This window comes from Castor canadensis, chromosome 3 (genome assembly GCF_047511655.1).
Source record: "Castor canadensis chromosome 3, mCasCan1.hap1v2, whole genome shotgun sequence".
In the NCBI taxonomy this organism is placed as follows: domain Eukaryota; kingdom Metazoa; phylum Chordata; class Mammalia; order Rodentia; family Castoridae; genus Castor; species Castor canadensis.
The window spans coordinates 85,802,695-85,826,276 of NC_133388.1; the positions used below are offsets into that span (position 1 = coordinate 85,802,695).

At 43.8% G+C, this 23,582-nt stretch overlaps 2 protein-coding genes across 9 annotated transcripts; both read right to left on the reverse strand.

Moving 5' to 3' along the window:
• Window positions 1-6,913: 6,913 nt before the first annotated feature.
• LOC109686718 (fat storage-inducing transmembrane protein 1) lies at window positions 6,914-12,445 on the reverse strand. Of its 2 annotated transcripts, none has more exons than XR_012446213.1 (2): window positions 10,718-10,843; window positions 6,914-8,543 (listed from the first exon to the last, which is right to left on the reverse strand). XR_012446213.1 is itself a non-coding variant. In XM_020164188.2 (2 exons), exons 1-2 carry the CDS (start codon window positions 10,969-10,971, stop codon window positions 9,747-9,749), a joined length of 867 nt encoding a protein of 288 aa, XP_020019777.2. In that variant the 5' UTR covers window positions 10,972-12,445; the 3' UTR covers window positions 9,722-9,746. The 2 variants fall into 2 exon arrangements, 1 of the variants encoding a protein (XP_020019777.2); XM_020164188.2 differs by lacking the exon at window positions 6,914-8,543 and adding an exon at window positions 9,722-10,359 and having other exon boundaries at window positions 10,718-12,445.
• Window positions 12,446-13,572: 1,127 nt separating this feature from the next.
• Dcaf11 (DDB1 and CUL4 associated factor 11) lies at window positions 13,573-23,163 on the reverse strand. Of its 7 annotated transcripts, none has more exons than XM_020164279.2 (16): window positions 23,085-23,163; window positions 22,254-22,493; window positions 21,428-21,657; window positions 20,253-20,380; window positions 19,901-20,028; window positions 19,579-19,643; window positions 19,067-19,167; window positions 18,692-18,838; window positions 18,214-18,268; window positions 17,572-17,640; window positions 17,250-17,307; window positions 16,967-17,152; window positions 16,357-16,510; window positions 15,865-16,017; window positions 14,493-14,599; window positions 13,573-14,389 (listed from the first exon to the last, which is right to left on the reverse strand). In XM_020164279.2, the coding sequence occupies exons 3-16, from the start codon at window positions 21,580-21,582 to the stop codon at window positions 14,255-14,257; spliced, it is 1,641 nt and encodes a 546-aa protein (XP_020019868.1). In that variant the 5' UTR covers window positions 21,583-21,657; window positions 22,254-22,493; window positions 23,085-23,163; the 3' UTR covers window positions 13,573-14,254. The 7 variants fall into 7 exon arrangements, with proteins under 7 accessions (XP_020019868.1, XP_020019842.1, XP_073924407.1 ...); XM_020164253.2 differs by having other exon boundaries at window positions 21,428-21,662; XM_074068306.1 differs by having other exon boundaries at window positions 21,428-21,678.
• Window positions 23,164-23,582: the final 419 nt, after the last annotated feature.

Genomic DNA, 23,582 nt, shown 5'->3' on the forward strand with positions numbered 1-23,582 from the left:
GTGTTGCTTTTAAGTCACCTGTATGTTTGCTCTCTGACTACACGAAGAATTGAGAAAATAAGTCCCTGGCATGGACTCAGAGCATGGGATATTTTCCAAGCAGAAGAAGAACTTTTAAAAGAACTGGTGGCCCAGGCGTAAGAAAAATTTCTGCTGAAGTTTCCCTTTGGTTGGTCAATAGCAACATACTGTCTTTTTGAAAATTAAAGAAAATATGATAAAATAATGCAAAATTTACCATGTTAGCCATTTTATGCAATGATTCATCAGTGTTAAGCATAGTTACATTTTTGTGCACTTTTTCCAGTGAGTTTAACATGAGCCAGTTCATTATTTTAAGGATTTCACTACTGGTACCAATTTTATGTTAGCCACGATTAGTAGCCAGGATTACTTTATTCTTTATTACGTTGTTTGTTTACAAGTCAAACTTGTTTAAGTCAAAAGCACACATGCAAACCAACAAACTTTTACAGTTTAAGGCACAGATGGATGCAGATATGTTAATAATTTTACCAATTCTTTCTCCTTTTTTCATTTTTCTGTCTCTCCCCTTTTCTTTTGCTTACTTGCTTCTGGATTACTTTAACTCTCAGGCCAGCTTTCCCAACTTACACTTACTGAAAGATCACTAGGCTTACATCATCCTGAAAATGTTCCCCAGAAATAAGCATATATCTCTGTTATGGTTAAAAGTGAAAAGTTTCTATTGTTGACTATCATGGATTTGGTGATTTGCTTGTACCTGACCCAAGCTCTATGTCTGGACTGTACAATGTCTATTTCTGGGGAAAGCAAAACCGTGATATGACACTCCATCATTGTGTTTATGTGTTGAAATTGGAGGGCAACTCCTAAAACAATTGCCTAAAACTTGACATTAGACTGTCAAGGCCAGGTCTAGTTGAGTTTGTCTTATCCTTACTAAACATATCCTCCTTTTAGAAAGGAGGGATATTTTTCCCCTCTCCTTTTTAATATTTGCTTCCAAAATTTTAATCCAATTTCCAGTACTGACAACTGGCTATGGAAATTTCTAATCTTTTCAGAAGGAAATTCTCACCCCCAGTAAGATGGTTGTTTTCTGACCCTGTGGTCTCAGAGTCTGACTTGAATGTATTCTCCAAAGTCAAGGGGAAACAGTGTTAACTCCATGTATGGAAAAGCAGCTCTTTAGTCCAGGTTTGCCTAGTTTAATTTTGGTCCATTTTCTATGCGTGGTTCCTCTGAAAATTTCTCTATTTTACTGAAGTTAATGGATGCATTGTGTCAACTATTCTGGTGAAAATACAACTCCAGGAGCATTCAGTAGGGTTGAGGAAGCAAAAAAATATAAAGACAAAATGGATAATCTCATCACACAAGTAAAAGTTAATAAAATACACAAATCCATAATTTAAACTATGCATAAAAGAGCATAAGGCAAGATGCAATCATGAAGAACCAATTGAAATTCAGAATGTGAAAGATAAAATGAAACTTAAGCAATGAAATAACAAGATGGGGAAGCCACGGATGAAATTATCCAAGTAGAAATCAGGTTGAGATTTTTAATGTAGAAAATATATAATATTTTGGTTTTGTTAAATTTAATTATTTTTTTAAATTAAATCAAGAGAGTGGACTCTAAAAAAGTTGACCTCAGAAAAGGTGAGAGTAGAATAGTGATTACCAGACATGGGGGTGCTAGGTGGCAGGCAGGTATGGCGAAAAGTTGATCAGTGAGTAGGAAGTAATACTTAATAGAAACCGAGCACCGGTGCCCACACCTGTAGTCCTAACTACTCAGGAGGCAGAGTTCAGGAGAATTGAGATTTAAAGCCAGTCCAGGAAAATAATTTGTGAGACCCTATCTTGAAACCGCCAAACACCAAAAATGGCTGGTGGAGTGGTTTAAGTAGTAGAGCACCTGCCTAGCGAGCATGAGGCCAGGAGTTCAAACCCCGGTACCACAAAAAGTCGTACTTAACAGGGAAAATTTCCAGGGTGATTTACACAGTAGGATGGCTACAGGTAATACTAATGTACCATGCATTTCAAAAGGTTAGAAGAAAGAATTTTGAATGTCTTCATGACAAAGAAATGATAAATGTTTCGTGACATAAAAATGTTTACCCTGATTTAAACATTATACAAAATGTAGATGCATCAAAACGTATGACACTCTTTAAATAATGTTTACCTTTTGTTTTTCTACGTATCAGTTAAAAATAAGTTTACACAAAAAATTTAAAGGAAAGGTGTTTGTTAGACAATTCTCAGCGGGTGTGTATATGCTTACTTCTAAACTATGAGAGTATTTCTTTCACCCAGAGTTGTTTTCGTAGTCTTTGTGTGGGCTCAGGCACTGATGTGGAGGCCTGTCTTTTAAGGTATCTTTGTAGTCCCCATGTGGAGATAGCTATTGTGTGAAACTTAAGGAACTTCGTTAAAGGATCTGTATATTTCTGGGAAGCATTTGCTATTTCTTCCTTGGAAAAATCGTCAATCCAATGGAGAGAATCTGGACGTTAATTACATCCTAAGGTAGGTGGCACAGCTCACACTAGGAAAACAAGTATAATAACCCTTATTTTCATTAAACTGCTCTCATAAGTGTATTAGGGTTCCTGAATATTGTATGTTTTGCCCCTTTTTGTTAATATGTGCTTGTACTGATTCTTACATTATATACATATGTGTATATATATGTGTGTGCATATATATGTATATATATAAATGTATAACAAGTCCACTGCCAGGAAAAATATTTTAATGTAAGTATAACCATCTCTGTGTGAATCTCTGTATGCTCTTACATCATCATAAGCTTTCCTACAACCAGAAAACTGATGTTTTAGAAAATAACATTTTTCCCCTGGACTGAGTCGGTCCACATACTATTTTTAATGTATTCCAAAAAGGTCATAAGTTACATAGGCCATGAAAAAACATTAAATACGTATTGTGTTTCATTTAAATTTAAAATTAGAATAGCATGAGTTAAATAAACTAAATTTATTTATAAATCTAGAGTCATGAAAAGCTAAAAAATGCCATTAGAGGGGAAAGTAAGACAGAGGGGAGAAGGGAGGGTGAAAATGGTTAGTGCATGGTGTAGGCGTGTATGGGAATGTCAGAGAAAACCTCCATTTGTAGAGTTAATATGTGTTAGCATGTAATTTTAGAAATTTATGAAAGGAATGGTCTAGTTTTCTGTGTTAATTTATTTTAATAGTCATGTTAAACTTTTAGATGTGTTTTACTAATGTAATATTAATTTCTCAAATTTTAATTCAACATTAAACATTAATTTAATAAAAATAAATAATAAAAATGTTTCACATTTTTGTCATTGGAGTAAATTATATTTCTTTCTTGTAATTTTCTTTCAGTAGTGATTAAGCACCATCATGGAATGTCATTTTGGAGGGAAAATGTTCTAGCTTGAAATTTTAGCATCTAATTATCGTAAAGAAAGAGAAAAAGCAGAAAATTTTAATTTCTAAAATCTTATGCTACTTTTTACAACGTCCTAGGGAAAAACTTTTAAGCGTTTGTTGTAAGACTAGTATGACTGGAACGTGCTCCTTTGCGCTGAGAGGACTGATCTGGTGAAATCATAGCCCACAGTGGTGCGTGCAGTCCTGGAGCATGACGTCACAGGGAAGGAAGGGCAACCTGACAGGCACTGCAGCTGCATAGCGCCAGTGAAGAGGTGGTGGCAATGGTGACGCAAAGTTTCGCCTTTGTCATTGGTTGTCGCACATGGCGCATATTTGAAATCCTAAATCGGAAAGGTTTCCTGTGTTTAATTGTCCTGCATGTCTCTGACAAAACACAAATCTGCGGTCACGAATGCTTCGGTAGCATGCCCCGGGGAGCTGTGCAAGTACGGTAAGGCTCTCTGCTGGAATTTAGAAGTGTTGGATAATCAACCGACGGCTTAACCGTCAGCGCGTCACTTGCACAGCTAACAGGTTTCTGCATGTCATGTATTTTATGACACAAATCTATGATGCACAGATAAATAATACAATACATGGAGTCAGCTTAAGTGTCCATTAAGAGGTGAATGACGAGAAATCTCTCCTTTTTCTCTCATTCTCTCTCTCTCTCTCTGGGACTGGGGTTTCAACTCAGGATCTCATGCGTGCTAAGCAGGCATTCTATCACTTGAGCCACTTCCCCAGTCCTTTTTGGCTTTAGTTATTATTGTTTGGATTAGAGTCTTCTGTTTTTGCCCAGAGCTAATCTCAGACCATCATTCTCCTACCATATGCCTCCTATGTAGCTGAGATTACTGTATGCACCACCATGGCCTGGTTATTTGTTGAGATGGGGTTCCATTAACATTTTGTTCAGACTAGCCTTGAACTTTGATCTCTCACTCTCTGCCTCTTGAGTAGCTGGGATTATACAAGTGAGCCACCGTCCCTGGCCCTTATGCAAGATCATTCACCTTGTTTTTTAGTGGTGATATAACACGCCTTCTGCCTGCCCCGCCATCTGAAGGGTGTACTTTCCCTATATTTTGCTTTCACTTTGTTTTTAAATTGATAAACCTACTCTTATTTAAGTCTTCTCTGTGTCTATCCTTAAATTCTTTTCTGATGACCCAAGTTTTTTTTTTTTTTTTTAACACTTTTCTGCTTCTTTTCCATGCTGTGAAATAGCCAGGGGAGCAGGTAATGAAAGCCAAGTAGATGAGGCAGCCTAATTTTGGACTTTTTCCCTCCAAAATTATAAGCCAAATAAACCTCTTTTACTTATAAATTATCCAGCATCAGGTTTTCTGTTACAGTACCACAAAATAGATTAATACAATGTTTATGAGGTATATAAAAATCTTACAAGGACATTATGTGCTTTGTATTGAGAAATTAAATTTGAATTTATTTTAGCTTGCTTGAACAAGGAAATGCAATAATTATTTGAAATCTGGTTTCTAATGACATGAATGGAGGAAAGAGTGGTAAAGAATTAGTGAAGGAAAATAAACTAGCCCTAAAAAGTACACTATGGAATAAAAAAGAAAATTTCATGAAGTTTTCAGTGGGTTTAAAGAACTATAAGTCAGGTGCAGATATAAAGATAGACAAACTTGGATGAAGACAAAAGATCAATTTTAAAAAAGCAATGCACTGGATATCTTATTGGATAAAATGAAATATGGGGTCACATAAGATGGCCTTGGAAAAAGACTACTTGTTTTGAAATCTGGACTTTAGCTTATTTAAGCTATCTTTCACATTTTTTATCCAAAATGAAGACAACAATTCATTTCAATTGTTTTGAGTTTATGTAAGATAATTTGTTTATAAATGTGTGGTGAATTAGATAAATATTTGATAAATATTACTTTGATAGTTTGAAAGAATTGCAAAAGGCTTGCTGGGAATGGTGGTTCACAGCTGTATTCCTCACACTTGAAGGCTGAGGCAGGAGAACTGCAAGTGTGAGGCAAGCGTGAGCTACATAGAAGTTTTTTTAAGATGAAACTGCATCGCATAACAAAACCCTGACTCAGCAAAACAAAACAAAAAAGATATCTAAAAAAAATCAAACGTGAGGCCCAAGGGAGTGAATTTATGTACTTAAAAGGCAGTTTTCCTAGTTTGGGGGGTACACTGGCATCTGTTATTATGCCTCCTTTGAGACTGGCTATTTGTTCTATGAATTAGGAGTTTGTTCCTAGGGTTTGCTTAGTAGTATTTTATTGGATAGATGAACCAAAAAATAAAATTTTAAACAAGTCACCTGTTGATAAGCACTTAGGTGGCTTTCCAGGTTGAGACAATAAGTATTTTTAAAAATATAATTATATAATATAATTATACTTTATAATAATTTTTTAATAAAATTTTTTACAACAAAAACCACTAGCTATAGATGAGAAATTTGATATCTTGGATTTCATCAGAATTAAAGATTATGTTCTGTAAAATAATCCATTAAAAAAGCAAAAAAGAAAACCAAAGACTAACTGAAAATAATATGTAATCTATATATTTGACAAAATATTTACATTTATAATATATAAAGAACCCCCTAACATAAAAACCAAAGAGCCCAAGAACAATGAGTAAATGATTTAAATAGATATTTCACAAAATAAAATACTGGTATGAATAATAAATATGAAAGTTATTTAACACAAACAATCTATACAAGTTGAATCTTAATGAGATTCTTTTACATAATTAGTAGAATGGCTAATAAACAATTGAAAACCAAAACCAAAGCTACTACTCCTGCACAGGTAGGACAGGCAGAAAGCCTATGAGCTGCTGGTAGCAATGCAGTATGGTAGAACCATTTTGGAAAACAATTTGCAAGTTTCTTGTGAAGTTAAACATTCAGTTACCATATAACTGAGTAACTCTACTCTTCATCTACTCCCAGATGAAAACATATGTCCACAGAGCCTTGTACATGAATGTTCACTTACTTTACTTATTATTGTCCCAACCTGGAAGCCACCTAAGTGCTTATCAACAAGTGACTGGCTTAAAAAAATTTTTTGGGTTCATCTATCCAATAGACTACTACCCAACAAACCATAGGAACAAACTCCTAATTCATAGAAAAATAGCCAATCTCAAAAGCAGACAGAATAAAAGATGCCAGGCATAAGAGCTTACATCTTGCTATGTTTTTCCTGAACAGGTAAAACTAATCTATAGTGACAGAAATAAACTAAAGTAGGTTGATTGGGGTCAAAAGAAGGGATAGGATTGACTGCAAACCTTTGAGATAACATTGTAGTTGTGATGTTGGTGATGCTTTGACTTTTGTTAAAACTCATCCACTTAAAAGGGTTTCAAATTATTTTATGTAAATGTTACCTCAAAGCAAAATACTGAAAATGTTTTAAAATGTCATTCATATAAAGTTAAGTAGTTCATAAAAAAATTTAATAAGATGCCCAGACTTAAAATATAGCACCTAGTTTATTTTCCTGAAATAAGCTATTTGAAAAAAACCTTTTTACTGAAAAAGAAAAGAAAATCGAAGTCTTGAGGTCTCCAAAATGTAAATTGCGAGTTGCAGTACTGCTCAAATAGACATTTGATGAGGAAGCGTTCAATACGGTTAGTTACTTCTCTGTAAAATGCTCTGCTTTGCAAAGGGGTTGAGATGCTGCAAGAAAATGGAAAGGCATTATTAAATGTAGCATATATTTGCCTTTCACCACTGATCTCAGTCATTGAAAAAGTATGTACAATTTAAAAATGACAACAATGTATTGTACAGAGCAAAAGATTCAATAACTTGGAATTAAGTCACTCTTTACGCGTGAAAGAAAATCATTAACAGGATAAGTGCGCAGGTAGTAAAAATTATGTGGAGTAAGGGTGGACTAAATAGAAAAGGCACTGAAATATCAGCTCATGCTCTGATAATTCTGGAAATACTCTTTATGTTTTCTATTTAAAATGGCAGAATTATAAATGGGACACACATATCATCCAAACCTCTGGAGAAAACAAAAGAAAAATAACATAATCCAGGTAGGAAAAGCCAGATGAGAAGGAAATACAGAAACATACAAAATAAAAAGTGTAAAGTGTGTGAAGCATGTAAGAACCACAGTATTAGATGAAGCAATAATTCACAATGAGTTAAATTCTCCACGCACCATGTAAAATTATGTAACATACCCAAAGAAGCACTTTGAATTGAGAAGTAGCTGATTTATTTATTTTCCAGTATTTCATCTTAGAAAATGCACACCTAATAACTATGCAACAGCAAATGGTCAAGAAGAGGACGGAAGAGACAAGACCGTAGAAGAGACTTTAAGCAAATGTTCGTTATAAAATCTACAAGGATGTGGGTTGGACTTTCTCAGGAAATGACCCTACTGCACAGGAAGCTTCTTTCTCATTATGAAGGGTCTATCCAGAAGAGGCATTTCTCGTCAAAGGCATCTTTATTTTTCTTTGCATACCCAGAAGTGTGTACATCTATGTGTACTTGAAGACGTTTTCATCCATCTGTGGAGGAAGAGAGTAGAGTTTCTAAAAGTCAAAAAGCGTATCGGTAATCCTGGTAGCAAGTAAAGAAGTTCCTAATTACAGAACACCCAGACTTGATTTCTGCATCTATCAAAGAATAGATGCAGAATAGAATAGTCCTTACCTCATGTGTGGTAAGGACTGAATGTTAATTTATAGGAGGAATTTATAGACATGTAGAACAGTGCCTGGAAGAGAGAAAGCACAGTGCACATGTTTGCTATTACTACTTGTGTTTCTCAGTTGCCTCCTAACAGCAGAAACCATGTCTGTCTTATTCACATTACATGGAACTACGCTTAGCTCAGTAAGTATCTGTTAAGGAGTACACACACCTGCTATGAGGAAGACTGAGGTAGAAAAGGGTTCCTGTGTGGGGTGCCCAGGTAGGCAGGCCTCTGAGGAAGGCAGAGGAGAGATTCAGTAGAGCAAGAAAAATAAGCTGAGTGTGGTAGTGCTTGTCTGTAATCTCACCTACTCAGGAAGAGGAGGCGTAAGGATCTCAAGTTTAAGGCCAGCCCAGGTAAAGGTAGCAGTGAGATCCTGTCTCAAAAACAAAATAAAAACAAAAGAACTATGAAAATAGAAGAATGAGCAGGCACTGGTGGGTCATGCCTGTAATTCTAGCTACTCAGGAGGCAGAGATCAGGATTGTGGTTCAAAGCCAGCCTGGGGAAATAGTTCACGAGACCCAATTTTGAAAAAACCCTTCACAAAAAAGGGCTGGTTGAGTGGCTCAAGATGTAGTTTGTAGGACCTGAATTCAACCCCCAATACCACCACCCCCACCCCCACACACAAATAGAAGAATGAAACCTGTGGAAATTGTTCTCTAAGAATGGGGGAGGAGGAAAGAGGGAGAAACATGGAGGCGGCAAATCTAACTAAGATATATTGTAAGCACAGATGTAAATATTACAATGTATCCCCCTGTACAAATACTATATACTGATAAATTTTTTTTAAAAAGCAAGGGCTGGGGGCATAGCTCAGTGCGGATCACTTGTCTAGCACATATCAGGCCCTGGGTATAATCCCCAGTACCTCAAAAAAATATATATATATATATATAAAACTTTGGCTTGTGGCTTTGAACCTCCTGACCTCTCCTCCTGAGTAGCTAGAATTACAGGCATGACCCACCTCATTTTCATAGAATTCTATGAATATATTTCATAGAATATATATATTCTATTCTATATATATATATATATTCTATATTCTATTTTATATATATATATATATATATATATATATATATATATATATATATATATATAACAAAGAGCACTGTTATCTGCCTTAGTAGCACCATTCTTTGATATAACAGTCCCAGATTGCTAGACGTCTGCAGACCAGGAGACTGAAAGGAGGGGAACAGCAGGGGAGACAGAGATCATGTACAAAAAAGGACAAAGTTGATGACATCAAGGATAGCTAAGGAATGCCAGCAACATCATTTTTTTTTGCAGTACTGGTGTTTGAGCTCAAGGCCTTCACCTTGAGCCACTCTACCACTTCTATTTTTGTGATGGTTTTTTTTTTTCAATAAGGTCTGGAGAACTATTTGCCTAGGCTGGCTTCAAACCACAGTCCTCCTGGTCTCTGCCTCCTGAGTAGGTAGGATTACAGAGGTGAACCACTGTGGCCCGGCACTAGACCTTATTCTTACCCTACCCACTCTTTCCAGGCCCCAAATAAATGATGACAGGAGCCAGAGCCAGGCCTGATGTGCCTTTATTTCTTTCAGTTATGCTTGCGGCTGGAGTGGGGGTGGGGGAAGAGCCCATGACCTGGGCTCCCTGGTGACCAGGGCTGATGATACCAGCTGCCATAGGTGAGGTACCAAGCAAAGGTGCCCACTGCAGCACCCACCACCTTGTGAGTGTACTGGTGGAAATAGATGACAGTACAGAGCAGCAAGAAGTTCCAGAGGCCCAGCAGCAGCACATTGAGCAGGAAGACAAGGCGCAGGGGTGTGCCAGCCGGCAGCCCATGGGCCAGGTACTTGGCGAACACTGCTGCTTCTTCGGCCATGAGCAGGCAGCAGAAGGTGAGCAGGAAGGTGTGGGAGGAGACTGTGTAGCCCCGCCACTGGTGGCCAGCAGCCAGACAGCTGCGGCGGTCAGGCAGCTCATGGAGCAGCAGGCCCTGGGGTAGAGGCTCAAAGCAAGAACCAGTCAGGTCCTCGATGAGGAGGAAGGCCCGGCCGGCCCCTCGCCACACAGCTGCCCCCACCACCAGTGGGCTCAGGTGTCTGGCGGTCACTGCCACGCGCCGTGTAGCCAGGAACACCACCAGCAACACAAAGCCCCCCAGGAAGGTGCATGTCCAGCCCCATGCGGAATTCACAAACTTTCTGTGGGCAGAGAAGAGGAAAGGCTGCTAAGACCCCCAACCCATCCTCCACCCTGGATTACTCTGTCCAGTTCTGCACATCAGCAGTGCTTCTCCTTCCCACACCCTTGACAGCCCCAGTCATTTAAACTAGTCCATCTCATGCCTAAACTTGGCCTTCTAGGGCCCACATTTCCTCTTCAGCCCTATTCCTGACTTGCCCTGTACCCCCAGGCTCTGTTCCCCTCCCCCTCCCCTGACCTTCTCAACCACCTAGCCTATTTTTAGTGTTCCGACTGGCAGGAGAACAGAAGCCCGAAGAAGGGAGCTGGGCTCTCAGAGTGCAGGGAGCCTGCTCCCAGGGCTTTGAGTGAACTCACATGTTGAAGAAGTTGCCGTGGCTAGCGAAGATAGTCCGAGAGTTGACATGGAACTGCAGAAGGGGTCCGAAGATGACCACAGCTGCCAACCAGGCATGGTAGAGGCGCCGTAAGCAGGGGCTGCCCAGGAGGCGGGCAGCCTGTTCACTTCCAAAATACAGCAAGGCAGAGGCCACCCAGAGCAGCACCTTAACCAGGCAACCCAGCAGTGCCTGGATTTGGGCCCTAGCCCCCACCACCGGCCCCCGCTCCATGTTCCCTCCCCTCCCCACTAACTGCCTGCTCTGCTGGGCAGCAGAGGAGGGGCTGATCCCCCCAACACTCTGCGGACAAGAACAGACAGTGACAGGTGTGGCAGATACAGGGCAGAGGCCTGATGGCAGCTGGCAAGCCACGGAGAGAGGTGGGGGGCAGTCAGGGGCCAGGATGGCGTGCTGCCACGTCAGCAGGGTCCTGGCCTTGGGTGTGTGGAAGTGTGTTCTGACAGCAGCCTGGGCCCTTTCCTGTTAGCTCTGTGTCCTCAGCTCCAGCCACGTTCTAATTCATAGCTCAGGGTTAGGCCTGCTGCTGTTCAAGACTATTCTTGTCCACAGCCTGCTTGAGTCGCCTGCCTCAGTTTGGTCAAAGTCCCTCTACCGCTACCTAAATTCTAGCATGATTTTACTCCATAGAAAAATCACAGGCCATGAAGATAAAACTAACCAAACCTTGGAAGTCATTAAAACAAATCTGTGTCTTATCACCAAAGTGGTCTGGTTGTTCTCCCTGGGTTCTGAGCAGCAAGGTGAGTGTCTACAACGTTGTGTCCACCTCAGGCCCTGGAAAGCCTATTAGCTGGGATGTCCTTTCCAGTGCTATGAAGCCAGCAGCTTGCCCAAGCTCCAACTCCTGTCTGGATGGAGGGGGCTCTAAGGGGCTAGTTTGGTTGAGGACAGCTGTGCGAACTGGTGGTTGTGCAAACTAGATGAATATGTCAGGCATCATATCAAATGGGGCACTGTTTGTGTTTATGATGGGGTTTAACTCAGGCCCTTGCACTTGCTAAGCAGGCGCTCTACCACTTGAGCTGTGCCTCCCAGCCCAAGGTTTTTTCATTGATCATGTATCACTTTGTAAAAAAGGATGTAAGTCAAAATTGAAGAATGGAGGTATAGCTCAAGTGACAGGGCATCTGCTTTTCAAGTGCAAAGTCCTGAGTTAAAACCCCAGTTCTACCAAAATAATAAATAAAATTCATTTTAAACAAAACTTCCTGGGAGGAAAGATGAAGGAGGGGGTGAATTCAACTATGATAACTTGTCAGTACTTTTGTAAATGTTGCAATGTACTTCCAGTACAATAATGAAAGAAAATTTTCCTGGGCTGGAGGTATAACTTAAGTGGTAGAGCGCCTGCTTAGCAAGCACAAAGCACTGAGTTCAAACCCCAGCACCGGAAGTAAAAAAAATTTCCTGTGAATGGGTGCTGGTGGCTCACACCTGTAATCCTAGCTACTCAGCAGGCAGAGATCAGAAGGATCATGGTTTGATGCCAGCCCAGACAAATAATTTGCGAGACCCTATCTTGAAAAACTCCATTACAAAAAAGGGTTGGTGGAGTGGCTCAAAGTGTAGACCCTAAGATCAAACCCCAGTACTACCAAAAAAAAAAAAAAAATTCCTGTGATCATAAAGCCCTACAAGTTAATTTTTTATTTTACATCAAATTTCTATAATTATCAGTAGTACTAAATATATGATTAGGACAATCGCTTACACATTTTGATGACTGTATTGGAAATGTTTCCTACTGAGGCGAATGGATAGTCCATGGACCCTTGATCAGATGAGGCTCAGTTTTATAAATTCCCTCTTAATTTGACACCCTGGAAGTAATACAAGTTCTGTGTGAGCTGGCAAAATGGGAAGGAGATCCGGCATGACAACTTCACAGTAAAGCTTATTTGAGGAAAGAGAACACAGAGGCTGGGGATCTGGAGTTACTCTTTTTTTTGGTAGTACTGGGGTTTGAACTCAGGACCTCACACTTGCTAGGTAGGTGTTCTTCCTGCTTGAGCCACTCCATCAGCCCTTTTCTGCGAGAGATTTTTTTTCCAAAATAGTGTCTTGTGAACTATTTGCCCAGGGCTGGTATTGAACCACAATCCTCATGATCTTTGCCTACTGAGTAGCTAGGGTTACAGGTGTAAACCACTGGAGCCCAGCAGAGTTACTCTTTTAATATCACCTATTTGGGCCAGATGTGGTGGTATATACCTACTCCAGCTAAGGCAGGAGGACTAGTTGAGTCTGGACAACACAGTAAGACTCTACCTCAAAACAAAAAAGTCCCTGTTTGTGAAACAGGTACCCTTTTACCTCTTGTGGTAAGTCCATGAGCACCCCTGGAAGTACATTTAGAAAGCATGCATGACATGTTGTGGAGAAAGATCTAGATATAGTGATGTGAACTCCATCCGCCTGACTTTTAGTTTGTCTGAAGCCTGGGGTTCTGAGTGGGAGGTGTCAGTGTCTGCCAGTTTCTCTGGTTCTGCATTCATGGGCCACCTCTTCTAAAGTCTGAAATAGCTCCAGAGTAGAGCTAACGCAGATACTCTTAGGTTCTATCAGAAAACATGCTTATCTTCTGCTATCTCCACGTCTACTCTGATGCTAAGTTTCTGAGGCTGGTGGGGGAGGGCCTGTCTCAAGACTTGGTTAGAAAATAATTTTAATATATTTTTTTCATCTTGGGGCATCAAAGGGATGTTTTCTTCTATAGAGTAGGATAGCTGAACACTTTGGTGAAACTATTTTCTTGAAGTAAGAAAACATAAGACTTCAGATAGGAAAAAGAACAAGACAGAAACACTGAGCTAGGTTCCCACAGACACTTTATTGGGGGAGCCAAAGCCAGTAAGAGGACAAAGGAGTCCTACTTCAACCTCCTTTCTTGAAGCTGCTGGTCTCCAGCAGGATAATCAGGACCCTCTGGGAAGCAGGGCCTGCCCCACGCTGGGCCCCATGGAGCTTCTGGGAACTCCTGCCTCTCACACAGCCGTCAAAACTCAAAGACCCAGGTATAAGAGACACAGTCCCCACCCCTGAAGGGTGCTGAGGAAACACCTCTCTCCACCCTGCCCTCTCCTGAAGACCTCAGGAAGAAAGGTCCTCTGATTGATCAGTCTAATCCTCAATGTGATGACCTGGGAAATGGACCCGGCTGACAGGTCTGTTTAGAGCATCTACTCTGTGAGCTAACACCTAACATCCAAACATGATTAAAAACACTCAGGACGGTTCTCTTGCTGGCAGAAGCCACACCCCAGATAATGGCAAGCTGCCAGACTCTGGCTTGAGATAGAGACCCAAGCCAAGTGGGTGTAATGCCTGAGGAGACCACTCAGCCCTGTGGGATGGATCGGGGCTCAGCTGGGGGCTCAGAGCCTGTTTTCTCGCCATCCAATCTCTGTATTTCCTCCACATATTCCCCAGTAGGGAAAAAGAAGGAAGGCAGAGAACTTGAGAGGTTCACCCTGTAAGGGGCTGGAGATCAGATCTACTGGGGTGAGGAAAAGGCCACAGAGGGGGAGGGCACTGAGGTGGGGGCACTGGAGCATTCTTCGGACTCTGGCATGTCATCTTGGAAGTACTCAGCCTGGCGGTACTGCCATAGACGCAAGTTTCCATCCCACTGCAGGACAGAAGGTGGCAGGAGTCAGAGGGTGCTGCCCACCCTCCCAACCCAGGTCCAAGTTCCAGACATATGCCAGCCCTCCTAACCCTTGCAACCTCACCGAACTGCTGACAATCTTCTCTTCAAAGGGATGCCAACTGACATCACGCACACAGGCCTTGTGGTTGATCAGCTTCTTCACAATGTGGCCACCGAGGAGGTCATATACTGTTCAGGAAAGGCCAGAGTGAAAAGGGGTCGCCACAGGACCTTCAAACCACTCCTCAGCTACCCTGAGTGGCACCACTGCCCTCCTTCTCAGGCAATTTGCTCCTAGTTTCTCATGGGAGCAAAGCCCACCTAGAGGTCTGTTATTTCTGTTTGTTTCCCAGTCTTGTCCCTACCTTGAGTTGAGGGTAGGAAGTATGGGTATCCCTGGCACTTAATTAAAATTCAGAGGCCTACAGTTAAGAAAATGCAGTGGTCTTAAAGTTTTCAACAAGACACTTTTGGAAGGCACCAAAGTGAACTGTAAGCTGTCGGTAGGTGTGTGTACCTCTTGTTCCTTGTCTGGACAGGGTGCATCTCTCTTTCTGCACAGGTCTCTACCTAAGTACCTACATAGGTATTGAATACTGTTAGCTGCTTCTATCTTTACCTCTGCTTGTGTTTCTTCTTTTGCATTCTTCCTGCTTCAATGACTGCATGTCCTTTACTATTTGATGCTGTCTTTTTGTGCTATTCTTTTTGCCTTTGTTCCCTTCTACCTCTCATCTGCAACCCCTTTCCTTCACTAGCTAAAAAACAGAACTAGCCAGGCACTGATGGCTCACACCTGTAATCTTAGCTACTCAGGAGGCAGAGATCAGGAGGACAGGCAGTTTGAAGCCAGCCTGGGAAAACAGTTCAAGACACCTTGTCTCGAAAAAATCCATCACGAAAAAGAGGTGGTTGAGTAGGCCCTGAGTTCAAACCCCAGTTCTGCAAAAAAAAGTAAAATTGCTTGTGGAGGGTTGAAGGTGTGGCTCAAATGGTAGAGTGCCTGCCTAACAAATACAAAGCCCTGAGTTCAAGCCCCAGTACTGCCAAAATATATAATAAAAAAAATGCTTGTGAACAGAATGTTTTTTATTTATTTTTTTAAGTCTTTCTGCTCCAAGCTAAATTAAATTTCACTTATAGCTGTCATTGAGCTTTGTAAGATGGTCACTGTGTGCTGGGCGCCGGATGCTCATGCCTGTAATCCTAGCTACTCAGGAGGCAGAGATCAGAAGGACTGCAGTTCAAAGCCAGTCCAGACAAGTAGTTCACAAGATTCTATCTTGAAAAAACCCTTCATGATAAAGGGCTGGTGGAGTGGCTCAAGGTGTAGGCCCTGAGTTCAAGCCCCAGTACCGCCAAAAAAAAAAAAAGATGGTCATTGTGGTTACAGGTAGAATGTCAGAGAAATACTCCTGCTCCTCCTAAGGCCTCTGTTCTGATATAATCCTTACCAACCACTTTGCCAGTGGAGCAGCCACTGTAGATGAACTGCTGGCCTGTGCTATGGGTTGGGGAGAATCGGCAGCGGATGAGGGTGTGCAGCACTCCATGGCCCCGGTAAGTCATTAAGGAGCTGTCCCCTGGGAGCTTCAGTTTCCGCCAGGCTGGGTGAGAATGCACAGAGAGCCTTAGATTAGGTACTTTGCTTTTGGATTTTCCTGTACCACCAAGTCCTTGGGAAAGGGCAACACTCAAAGATACTAGCCTATCAAGCCTTCAACTGTTGACTCTTTTCAGCCCCCAACCGTGGAAACCTCTGGCTACCTCCATGGTTCATCAAATAAAGGGTTAATGCTTTGACAAGGGATTGAGGAGAGGGTTCCAGGGCTCTCAGGTAATAGACAAATCTACTGTGCCCATGCCAGGCTTTACCAGTAATTAAGTATTTTAACTACCATCTGTGATTCTCAATCTCTAGATCTCAGTTCTACTTCCACTCTCACCTTTTTTGGGCACCTGCTGCCAGCGGTAGTCCCAGTTTTGCTGTGTGGCAGCCTGGCGTGAGGCTTCCATGCCTTCCCGGCTGGAAAAGCGTCGGATATCCCAGAGCTTGATGGTCTGGTCTTTGGAGTTGGAGATGAGATAGCGGGCATCACCCTATGAGGCCAAAGATGGAGAGAAGCATCGGAGCTTGCTAATGTTAGTGCCTGTCAGTCTAGCTCCCTGCTTCAGCTGAGGGGTAAGAACTCTAGTCTTCTGACTTTGTTTGCCTCCCTTTCTTTATCCAGGTGAACTCCCCTTTGATGTTCTGCTTCAGATCCCATCCCCTGCCTACATTCCTTTCTTTGCCTAGGGCACTGGCTGTATCTCCTATTCTATCCTGGATTAGACTGTCCTCTACTTTTCTTGTAAATAAAGCCCTGCCCTGTTCTTTGCAGACTGGCAGGTACAGAGGGAGCTCATGTTTCCTGGGTTAAGCCTCTTTCCTAAACTTTAGCTCTTACATACCCTGGCTAATGAGGAACTTATCAAGCTCTCACACCAGTCTACTTTCATGCCCTCCTGAACCAGAACCTTAGAAGCCTGGCTGTGTGGTCTTCTTTCTCTGCCCACCTTGCTGTCGATAAACGTGATGCCATCCTGGTGTCCGGCCAGTGCACCCACAGGCTTGGGGTCATCCTCTCGCAGGGTACGTCGATCCCATACTTTACAGATTGCATCATCTCCACCAGAGAACAGGATTTGGGAGCTTATATCAGCAAAGGCCACTGCATTCACATCATCCTCATGAGACTCAATCTAGGGGAGGAGGAGGTCAAGATGCTTGAGATTTCCTTCCAGTCTTAAAGCAGGCCAAAGACCAGGAGGCAGAAGCTCTAAGTTTCAGGAACAATACCTGAAGGGTGCGCTGGTTTTGTTCTCGATCGAAGACATATAGGCAGCCATCATTGGCCCTAAAAGAGAACAGATAAGTAGGGTCCTAGAGCCAGGACTGAGAGGACTGCTGCTGTGTGCTCTGGAGAGGCCTGCTGAGAGGCCCTACAGAGGGGCAAGTCTCTGACTTGCCACCTCATATTGGGAAGATGGTAAGCAACAGGTGAAGGAGATCATAAGCGTTGACCCTGGAGAAGGCTCGATGTTTTCTAGAGCTGCCAGTGTGGTCTCTGAATGTCAGAACTGGTCTCCAATAGAACTCCTATCTCATTAACTGTACGCACCCTCCTAGTACTTCTCGCCCATCTGAGGAAACAGCAATGGAGAAGACAGCAAAGCGACGCTCATCTGGTCTGAGGGAAGCAAAGAAGGAGCTGTGTTAAGTGGGTGTCCTTTTGGCTTTTAGTACTCTACACAGAATCTGATGAGGATTATAAAGAAGAGGACAAGGAAGGCCTTCTAACACATGCCAGAATGCAAATCACCTCTCTGAGAACCCAGAAATAATCCTGCAACCGTCTATTTTACTCTGACCTTCTGGCTGACAGGATGTACAGTTCCCTCCCAGGAATCCACACAGAGAAACTTGCAACCAGCATACTTTTCCCTCTTAGTAAGAGTTCCAGTTCAAGAAGTTTGCTCCTAGCCAGGTGCCAGTGGCACACACCTATAATCCTAGCTACTGAGATGGGGGAAGATTAAGGTTGAGGTCAGCTGGGGGAAATAGTTTGTGAGACCTCCATCTCCAAAAGAACCAGAGCAAAATGGACTAGAGGTATGGCTCAAGCCTATTTTCCAAGTGTGAAGCCTCGAGTTCAAACCCTGTCTCACCCCAACTCCACCCGCTCCCCCTAAAAAAAGATTTGCTCTTTGAGAGCATTCCTTGAGAAGTTTCAGAAAGTATGATAAAAAAGGGAAGCCAATACCTTAGATCCAGGGCAGTGTGTGTGTCTCCTTCCCCGTAGATGTTGCAGATATGAACTAGCAGAATACAAACAAGAATCTTTCAGGGATGGGTGGAAAAGAGTGAAAGTGAAGCTAAGGAAGAAACAGAACAGGCCAGGCATGGTGGCACATGCCTGTAATTCCTGCACTCAGAAGCTGGAGGCAGGAGGATCATGAGTTCAAGGCTGGTCTGGACTACATAGTGAGACCTTGTCTCAAATCTCCCCTCAAAAAGAGACAAAACAAAGGGTGAGGATGTCAAAGCACTTTGAGAGTGATTTTCCCAGGAAAAAGGCATAGACTCTTCCCCTCAAAAAGAGACAAAACAAAGGGTGAGGATGTCAAAGCACTTTGAGAGTGATTTTCCCAGGGAAAAGGCATAGACTCTTGTTTCAGAGGAGAAGGCACATGGAGACCTTAAGTCAGGCTGCAGACAACAGAAGCCTGGAACATACTCACTATAATCAGACCAGCTGGAGTAGAGGAAGTGGTTTCCATCAGGGGTGAAGGCCACATCCAGAACACTCCAGCCTACATCCCGGGCCTTGATGCTCTTGAATTTATGGAAGCGGCCATACCGGCAGTCATACAGTCGGATTGTCTGGTCTGTACCAACAGGGATCAGGCAGAATTATGGAGTAGCCTTCCTAGATCAGACTTCTCTCACTCAGTGTAGCTGTGGAGTCTCCCCTTTATCAAGGGAAGCCTACTTTAAACATCTTTAAGCCAAGTTTTGAGCTCCCTGGAGTCTGGGGCATTCTGACATTCTCCCTTCCATCAAGGGGAATGTTCCTTGTTCTAGGGAAAGGCAGTGATATGACCAGGTTCTGGTACCTTGGCAAGCAGACATAAAGATGTTTCCATCTTTGCTGTAGATGCCACAGAAAGCCTTCTGAGAGTAGGTGTCAGTGAAGCTCAGATCATTGGGCAAGAAGCTGGGGAAGCAGAGCAAAGGGAGGATAAGGGGAGCTCAGGATGAGGAGAATCCTAGTTAGCAGAATGGAATGTAAGTACATTCCCTTTTGGTATTATGTATAATCCTGTCTTTCATCCATTCTATCATCTTCTAAATTTCTACACTTTTTCCACTCTGTTTACTCTCAAAGCTTCAACCCCCCTTTTATCTAAGCTTAGAGTATCTCTGAGGATCCTTTAACATCTACCCCTTCAAACTTTAAGAGACAAGGCTGGAGATGTGTCTCAAGTGGTAGAATGCTTGCCTAGCAAGCGTGAGGCCCTAAGTTCAAACCCAGTACCACCAAAGAAAAAGAAGAAAAGAAAAATTGTAAGAAAGTTTAGAAGACCTATCTGGCCCTAAGAGTCTCTCCACCAAGCCCCATACTCACTGAGACATCACTCGAGACTGTTCTCCAAGAGAGAAGCTTCCTCGGTGGCAGAGGCCCCGTTCTCTCTAAATGGAAGGGATTGGGGAACATTGCTAGCAAAAACAGAGGGCCACCTCAGTCACACCAAGCCCCCTCCTTCAAGGATATTGCTCTTGCTACAGAAATGGAGGTTCCACAGCACTCGGGTGTAGGCTGACTAACTCTCCAGCTCCAGCTCTTGAAGCTTCCTTGAGAAGTTTACTTTCTTTTCTTCTGGGGCTGGAAGAACTTCTGGTTGCCTCAGCAGGCCTGCTGGAGGCTGGCAGGCTGTGGAGAAGCCTACCTGGTGTAACATTTGAGGAAAGCTGTGCTCCTGGGCTGCACGTCTAAGCTCCAGCCGCCCTGTGGCCAATTCCACCTGTGTCTTGATGTCATTGCATTCCAGCTCCCGGGTGTCAGGAGTTGCATCCACTGCAAGTACCAAAAAGAAGTTTCATGCTTAGGTCTTCCAGCCCAGAAGACAGCCTCAACCCATTCAATACAGCTGAATGCACTAAGGTTATGAGGGCTCTTTCATATCCTGAATTATTTCATCTTCTTTACTTAACCTATTTTTCTTCACCAGACTAATAAAAAGGAGTTTTCTAGTGAAAGTCTCTTTTAATTTTAAGGTCTTGGACTGTCTTTCCTCTTACCAGGTGGGTTATATCGATCCCCAAGACGACCGTCCCAGGCACTGTCATGCTCCTCTTCTGAGTCCGAGAGGGCCTGGATGAGTTGCAAGTTTGCTGCACCTCCTCCCTGCACCAACCTCACTTGTCCTCTGTGGAGAGACCCCCATTATAAAGGAGGAGACCCCCTCCCTCAAATTCAACCAAAGTCAGAGTCAATGGCTAATCCAGCTCTCAGAACATGTGATATCATTTTGAAGTTTGAGACTGACTAGATCTTGACTGCTATTTTCTTTTGTTTGTTTGTTTGTTTGTTTTGCATCACTGGGATTTGAACTCAGGGCCTCAAGCTTGCTAGGCAGGTGCTCTACCGCTTGAGCCACTCCACCAGCCTGGCTGCTATTTTCAGTGTTCTATAAGCCACAGTAGGAAACTGATTTGTACTCTTAGAGCAAAAGCAGAGAACCCCAACATACTGTGGAGGTTGACCTACTAAATTGATTTCCCAGACAGCTAAAAATTTTAGTGTTAAGGATTGAACCCAGAGCCTAATGCATTCAAGACAATCATTCTCTACCACTAAGTCACATCCCAAGTCCAAAAGCTAAAAATTCTGAGAGCATTTCAAGAACTGATCTGTGCTGGAGGAATACAGCATGGAACACAACATTCTGAAGGAATCTCCAAGCTCATCCTCTTTCCAAAGAACCATAAACAAAGAAACAAAGCCAGATGCACCCTCTTCCAGTCAATTCCTGGTGATCACTCTTTTTAGGGCATCCTTTCCTCAAAAACAGAGCTATGTAGTTAGGTCAATTTTAACTTGTTTTTCAAAGTAAATCCACACTGCCTCACATCACATGTCAAGTGTTCTAACACTCCCTTCCCCACCTCTTCTCTTTTCCTGTCACATCTCTCTTTTCTCATGAGGGTCTTCTCTTTTCTTTCCTTTTACTTACTTGGAAAATAGATTACATTGTGTAGTTATAGTCAGTCCCCGACTATAACTTGAGTTCCTCAAACACAAGAGTAGGTCCTGTTGGTGACCTGCCCCACGTAAGAACTCTGAGTGCCATGTTCAAACAGAACAGACATCCTGAGCTAATCCCATTCCCTATCCCTTGTAATTTTTCCTGCTTGAAGTTGAGATCAAGAGACTATGGTGGCACCTCGTGGGGTCATACCAGAGGGTAAGTTACCTTCGGAGGAGATAGGCCAGTACCTGGGCCAGATCCACATCTTCATCCTCCTCTTCTTCTTCCTCCCTCCTATGCAGGCCTGACCCTCTTCGGGACAAGCCTTCGGAGGGGTCTCCAGACCCAGATCCTGCACTGCTGCTGTTCCGTGATCCCATCTTCTGGTCACAGCATCCTTAGGTCCTTTTCAGGGGCTACTCCTGTCACTTCCTTGGGTTTGGTGAAAGCAAAGCCTGCTCTGGAAACACCAGGGTCTTCTGAAAATGAGGCAGTGGCTAACTTTAAGGGCGGGGGGGGGGGTGACCCTTCCTAGGGACTGGGAGTCCTCTTTAGCTTATGACAACTCCCAAGCCTCCGGGAACACGAACCTTTCCCAATCCTGTGAAGCAAAGAAAGCAGAGTAATGCCCAAGGCACAACCCTAGCTTACTAATTCCTTTGAATAGGAATTTCTCAGTTTCCTATCCCAAACTCACCTATCAAAGTCCCTTGAGGGAGTGGATTCCCAGGTAACCTCTCAGGCGGACCAATCAAAATTCCTCGCGGAAGAACGCGCCTCACTAGCTTATCTCATCTAACCAACCAGAAGCCTTAGGACTCAGAGACCACCTCCCCCACTCCGACGCCCCCCTTTCGCACCAATCAGAACGATTTCTTGCCAGAGCCGGCAGCAGCGACAGCCAATGAGGCTAGAATTCGGCCTAACACCTCCTCCCTCTTTGCCTTAGGCCCACGTGGTGTGCCGGGGGTGTGTACACCAAGCGAGAGAGGAAGCCGAGAAGCACCTCCCCCTGAAATCGGTGGTTACCGCCCCGCGCGAGACCACCCACCAGTCAAGAGAGATCGCAGGACCCGAACCGGCGCAAGGCCTTGTTTACACCGACTGCCGCTGCAGCATCGGCCAACCACTCCTCCGTCACGAGCCACCTTCGTCACACATCTCCCGGCTTCCCGGAGAGCGGGTTGCCGACGTCACGCGACGCTTCCTGATGGTCCCGCCCCCTTAGCCCGCTGACTGGTCCGTTGAGCACAGTGATTGATAGGTGGGCGGGAGAAAGTGCGTGAGGGGCCTAAAGGGTGGAGACAGGGCGTGAGCTAAGAGGGGCGTTCACGTTTAGAGAGAGGACTAAGTGGAAATGGCTACTTCGGAATTAGAGATAACGGAACTAGATGTATGGCTGAGAGGCGGGGCTTACCAAAAAAAAAAAAAAAAAGGCAAAAACGGTTGTTGGCTCGCTACCAAGGGGTATTTTAACCAAGAGAAACGATTTGCTGTCGGTCCCTTATGACCTTTTGGCCTCGGCCTTTTTAGACAATATCCCAGACACTCCTCTTTATCTTTCCCCTCCAGCTCAAGCCATACTTTCATTGCAGGCTGAAGCTCCATCGGCCCTGTCCGAATTACTGTCCGGTGCCTTTGCATTACAAATAGGGAACCAGGTCTCCACACCCTCCTTTCTGTATTTAGCTTGTGAAAACCTGTTCTCGTGGGGATAGCCCTTTCTAGACCTCCCTTTACCCGTGCTGGCCTTTTTAGACAATCCCCGGCTTCCCTCCGCGGTCTTTGACGACGCTCCCTAACACACCCTTGGGCCTCTCAGAGCCTTTCCGGTTGCGTCAGTCCCCTCAGACCCTCCCGGGGCCCTCCGGGATTTGCAGACCTTCCCTAGGCCTTCTGTCCTCGCGCTCCGCCCCGGGCCGCGGGTCCACGTTGCGCACGCGCGCCGCGTCCTGCCGGCTCCTGCGGGTTGATGAGTAACAGGGCTGAGGTTCAAGGCTGGGACCTGCCACGTCTGGGGACCCTGCCCAGGCCGGGGTGGGGGAGGTGGGGAGACGTGACCTCGCCGTGCGGGTGCAAAGGCCGGGCTCCGAGCTGCTCCTGAGCCCGGGAAGTGCGCGAGCTCCCCTCCTCCCTGCGCCCCCAGGCTTTCCAGCTGGGACTCACTCTTCCTGGGAGATCAAGGGTGGAGGCCTGGGGCAGTGTCCCCTGGTCTCCTGGCCGCTAGACCGAGTCGATTGCCCCGGCCTGCTACTTGGGGGTGCGACCTGTACGGTGCAGCAAAGAGTCTCACGCTTGTTTTCATGTGCTGCTTGTCATTGCCTTAAATTCTTAACATTTCTTAAAACAAACTTCCCGCGTTTTCATTTTTGCTCGGCTC

Coding starts and splice junctions, on each gene's coding strand:
- LOC109686718 (XM_020164188.2), bottom strand. CDS start 10,971: ATGGAGCGGGGGCCGGTGGTGGGGGCTAGGGCCCAAATCCAGGCACTG. Junction 10,360..10,717: donor CACGGCAACTTCTTCAACAT/GTGAGTTCACTC, acceptor CTCTGCCCACAG/AAAGTTTGTGAATTCCGCAT.
- Dcaf11 (XM_020164279.2), bottom strand. CDS start 21,582: ATGGGATCACGGAACAGCAGCAGTGCAGGATCTGGGTCTGGAGACCCC. Junction 19,168..19,578: donor CAGTCTCGAGTGATGTCTCA/GTGAGTATGGGG, acceptor CTGCTTCCCCAG/CTTCTTGCCCAATGATCTGA. Junction 14,390..14,492: donor AGAAGATTGTCAGCAGTTCG/GTGAGGTTGCAA, acceptor TCTGTCCTGCAG/TGGGATGGAAACTTGCGTCT.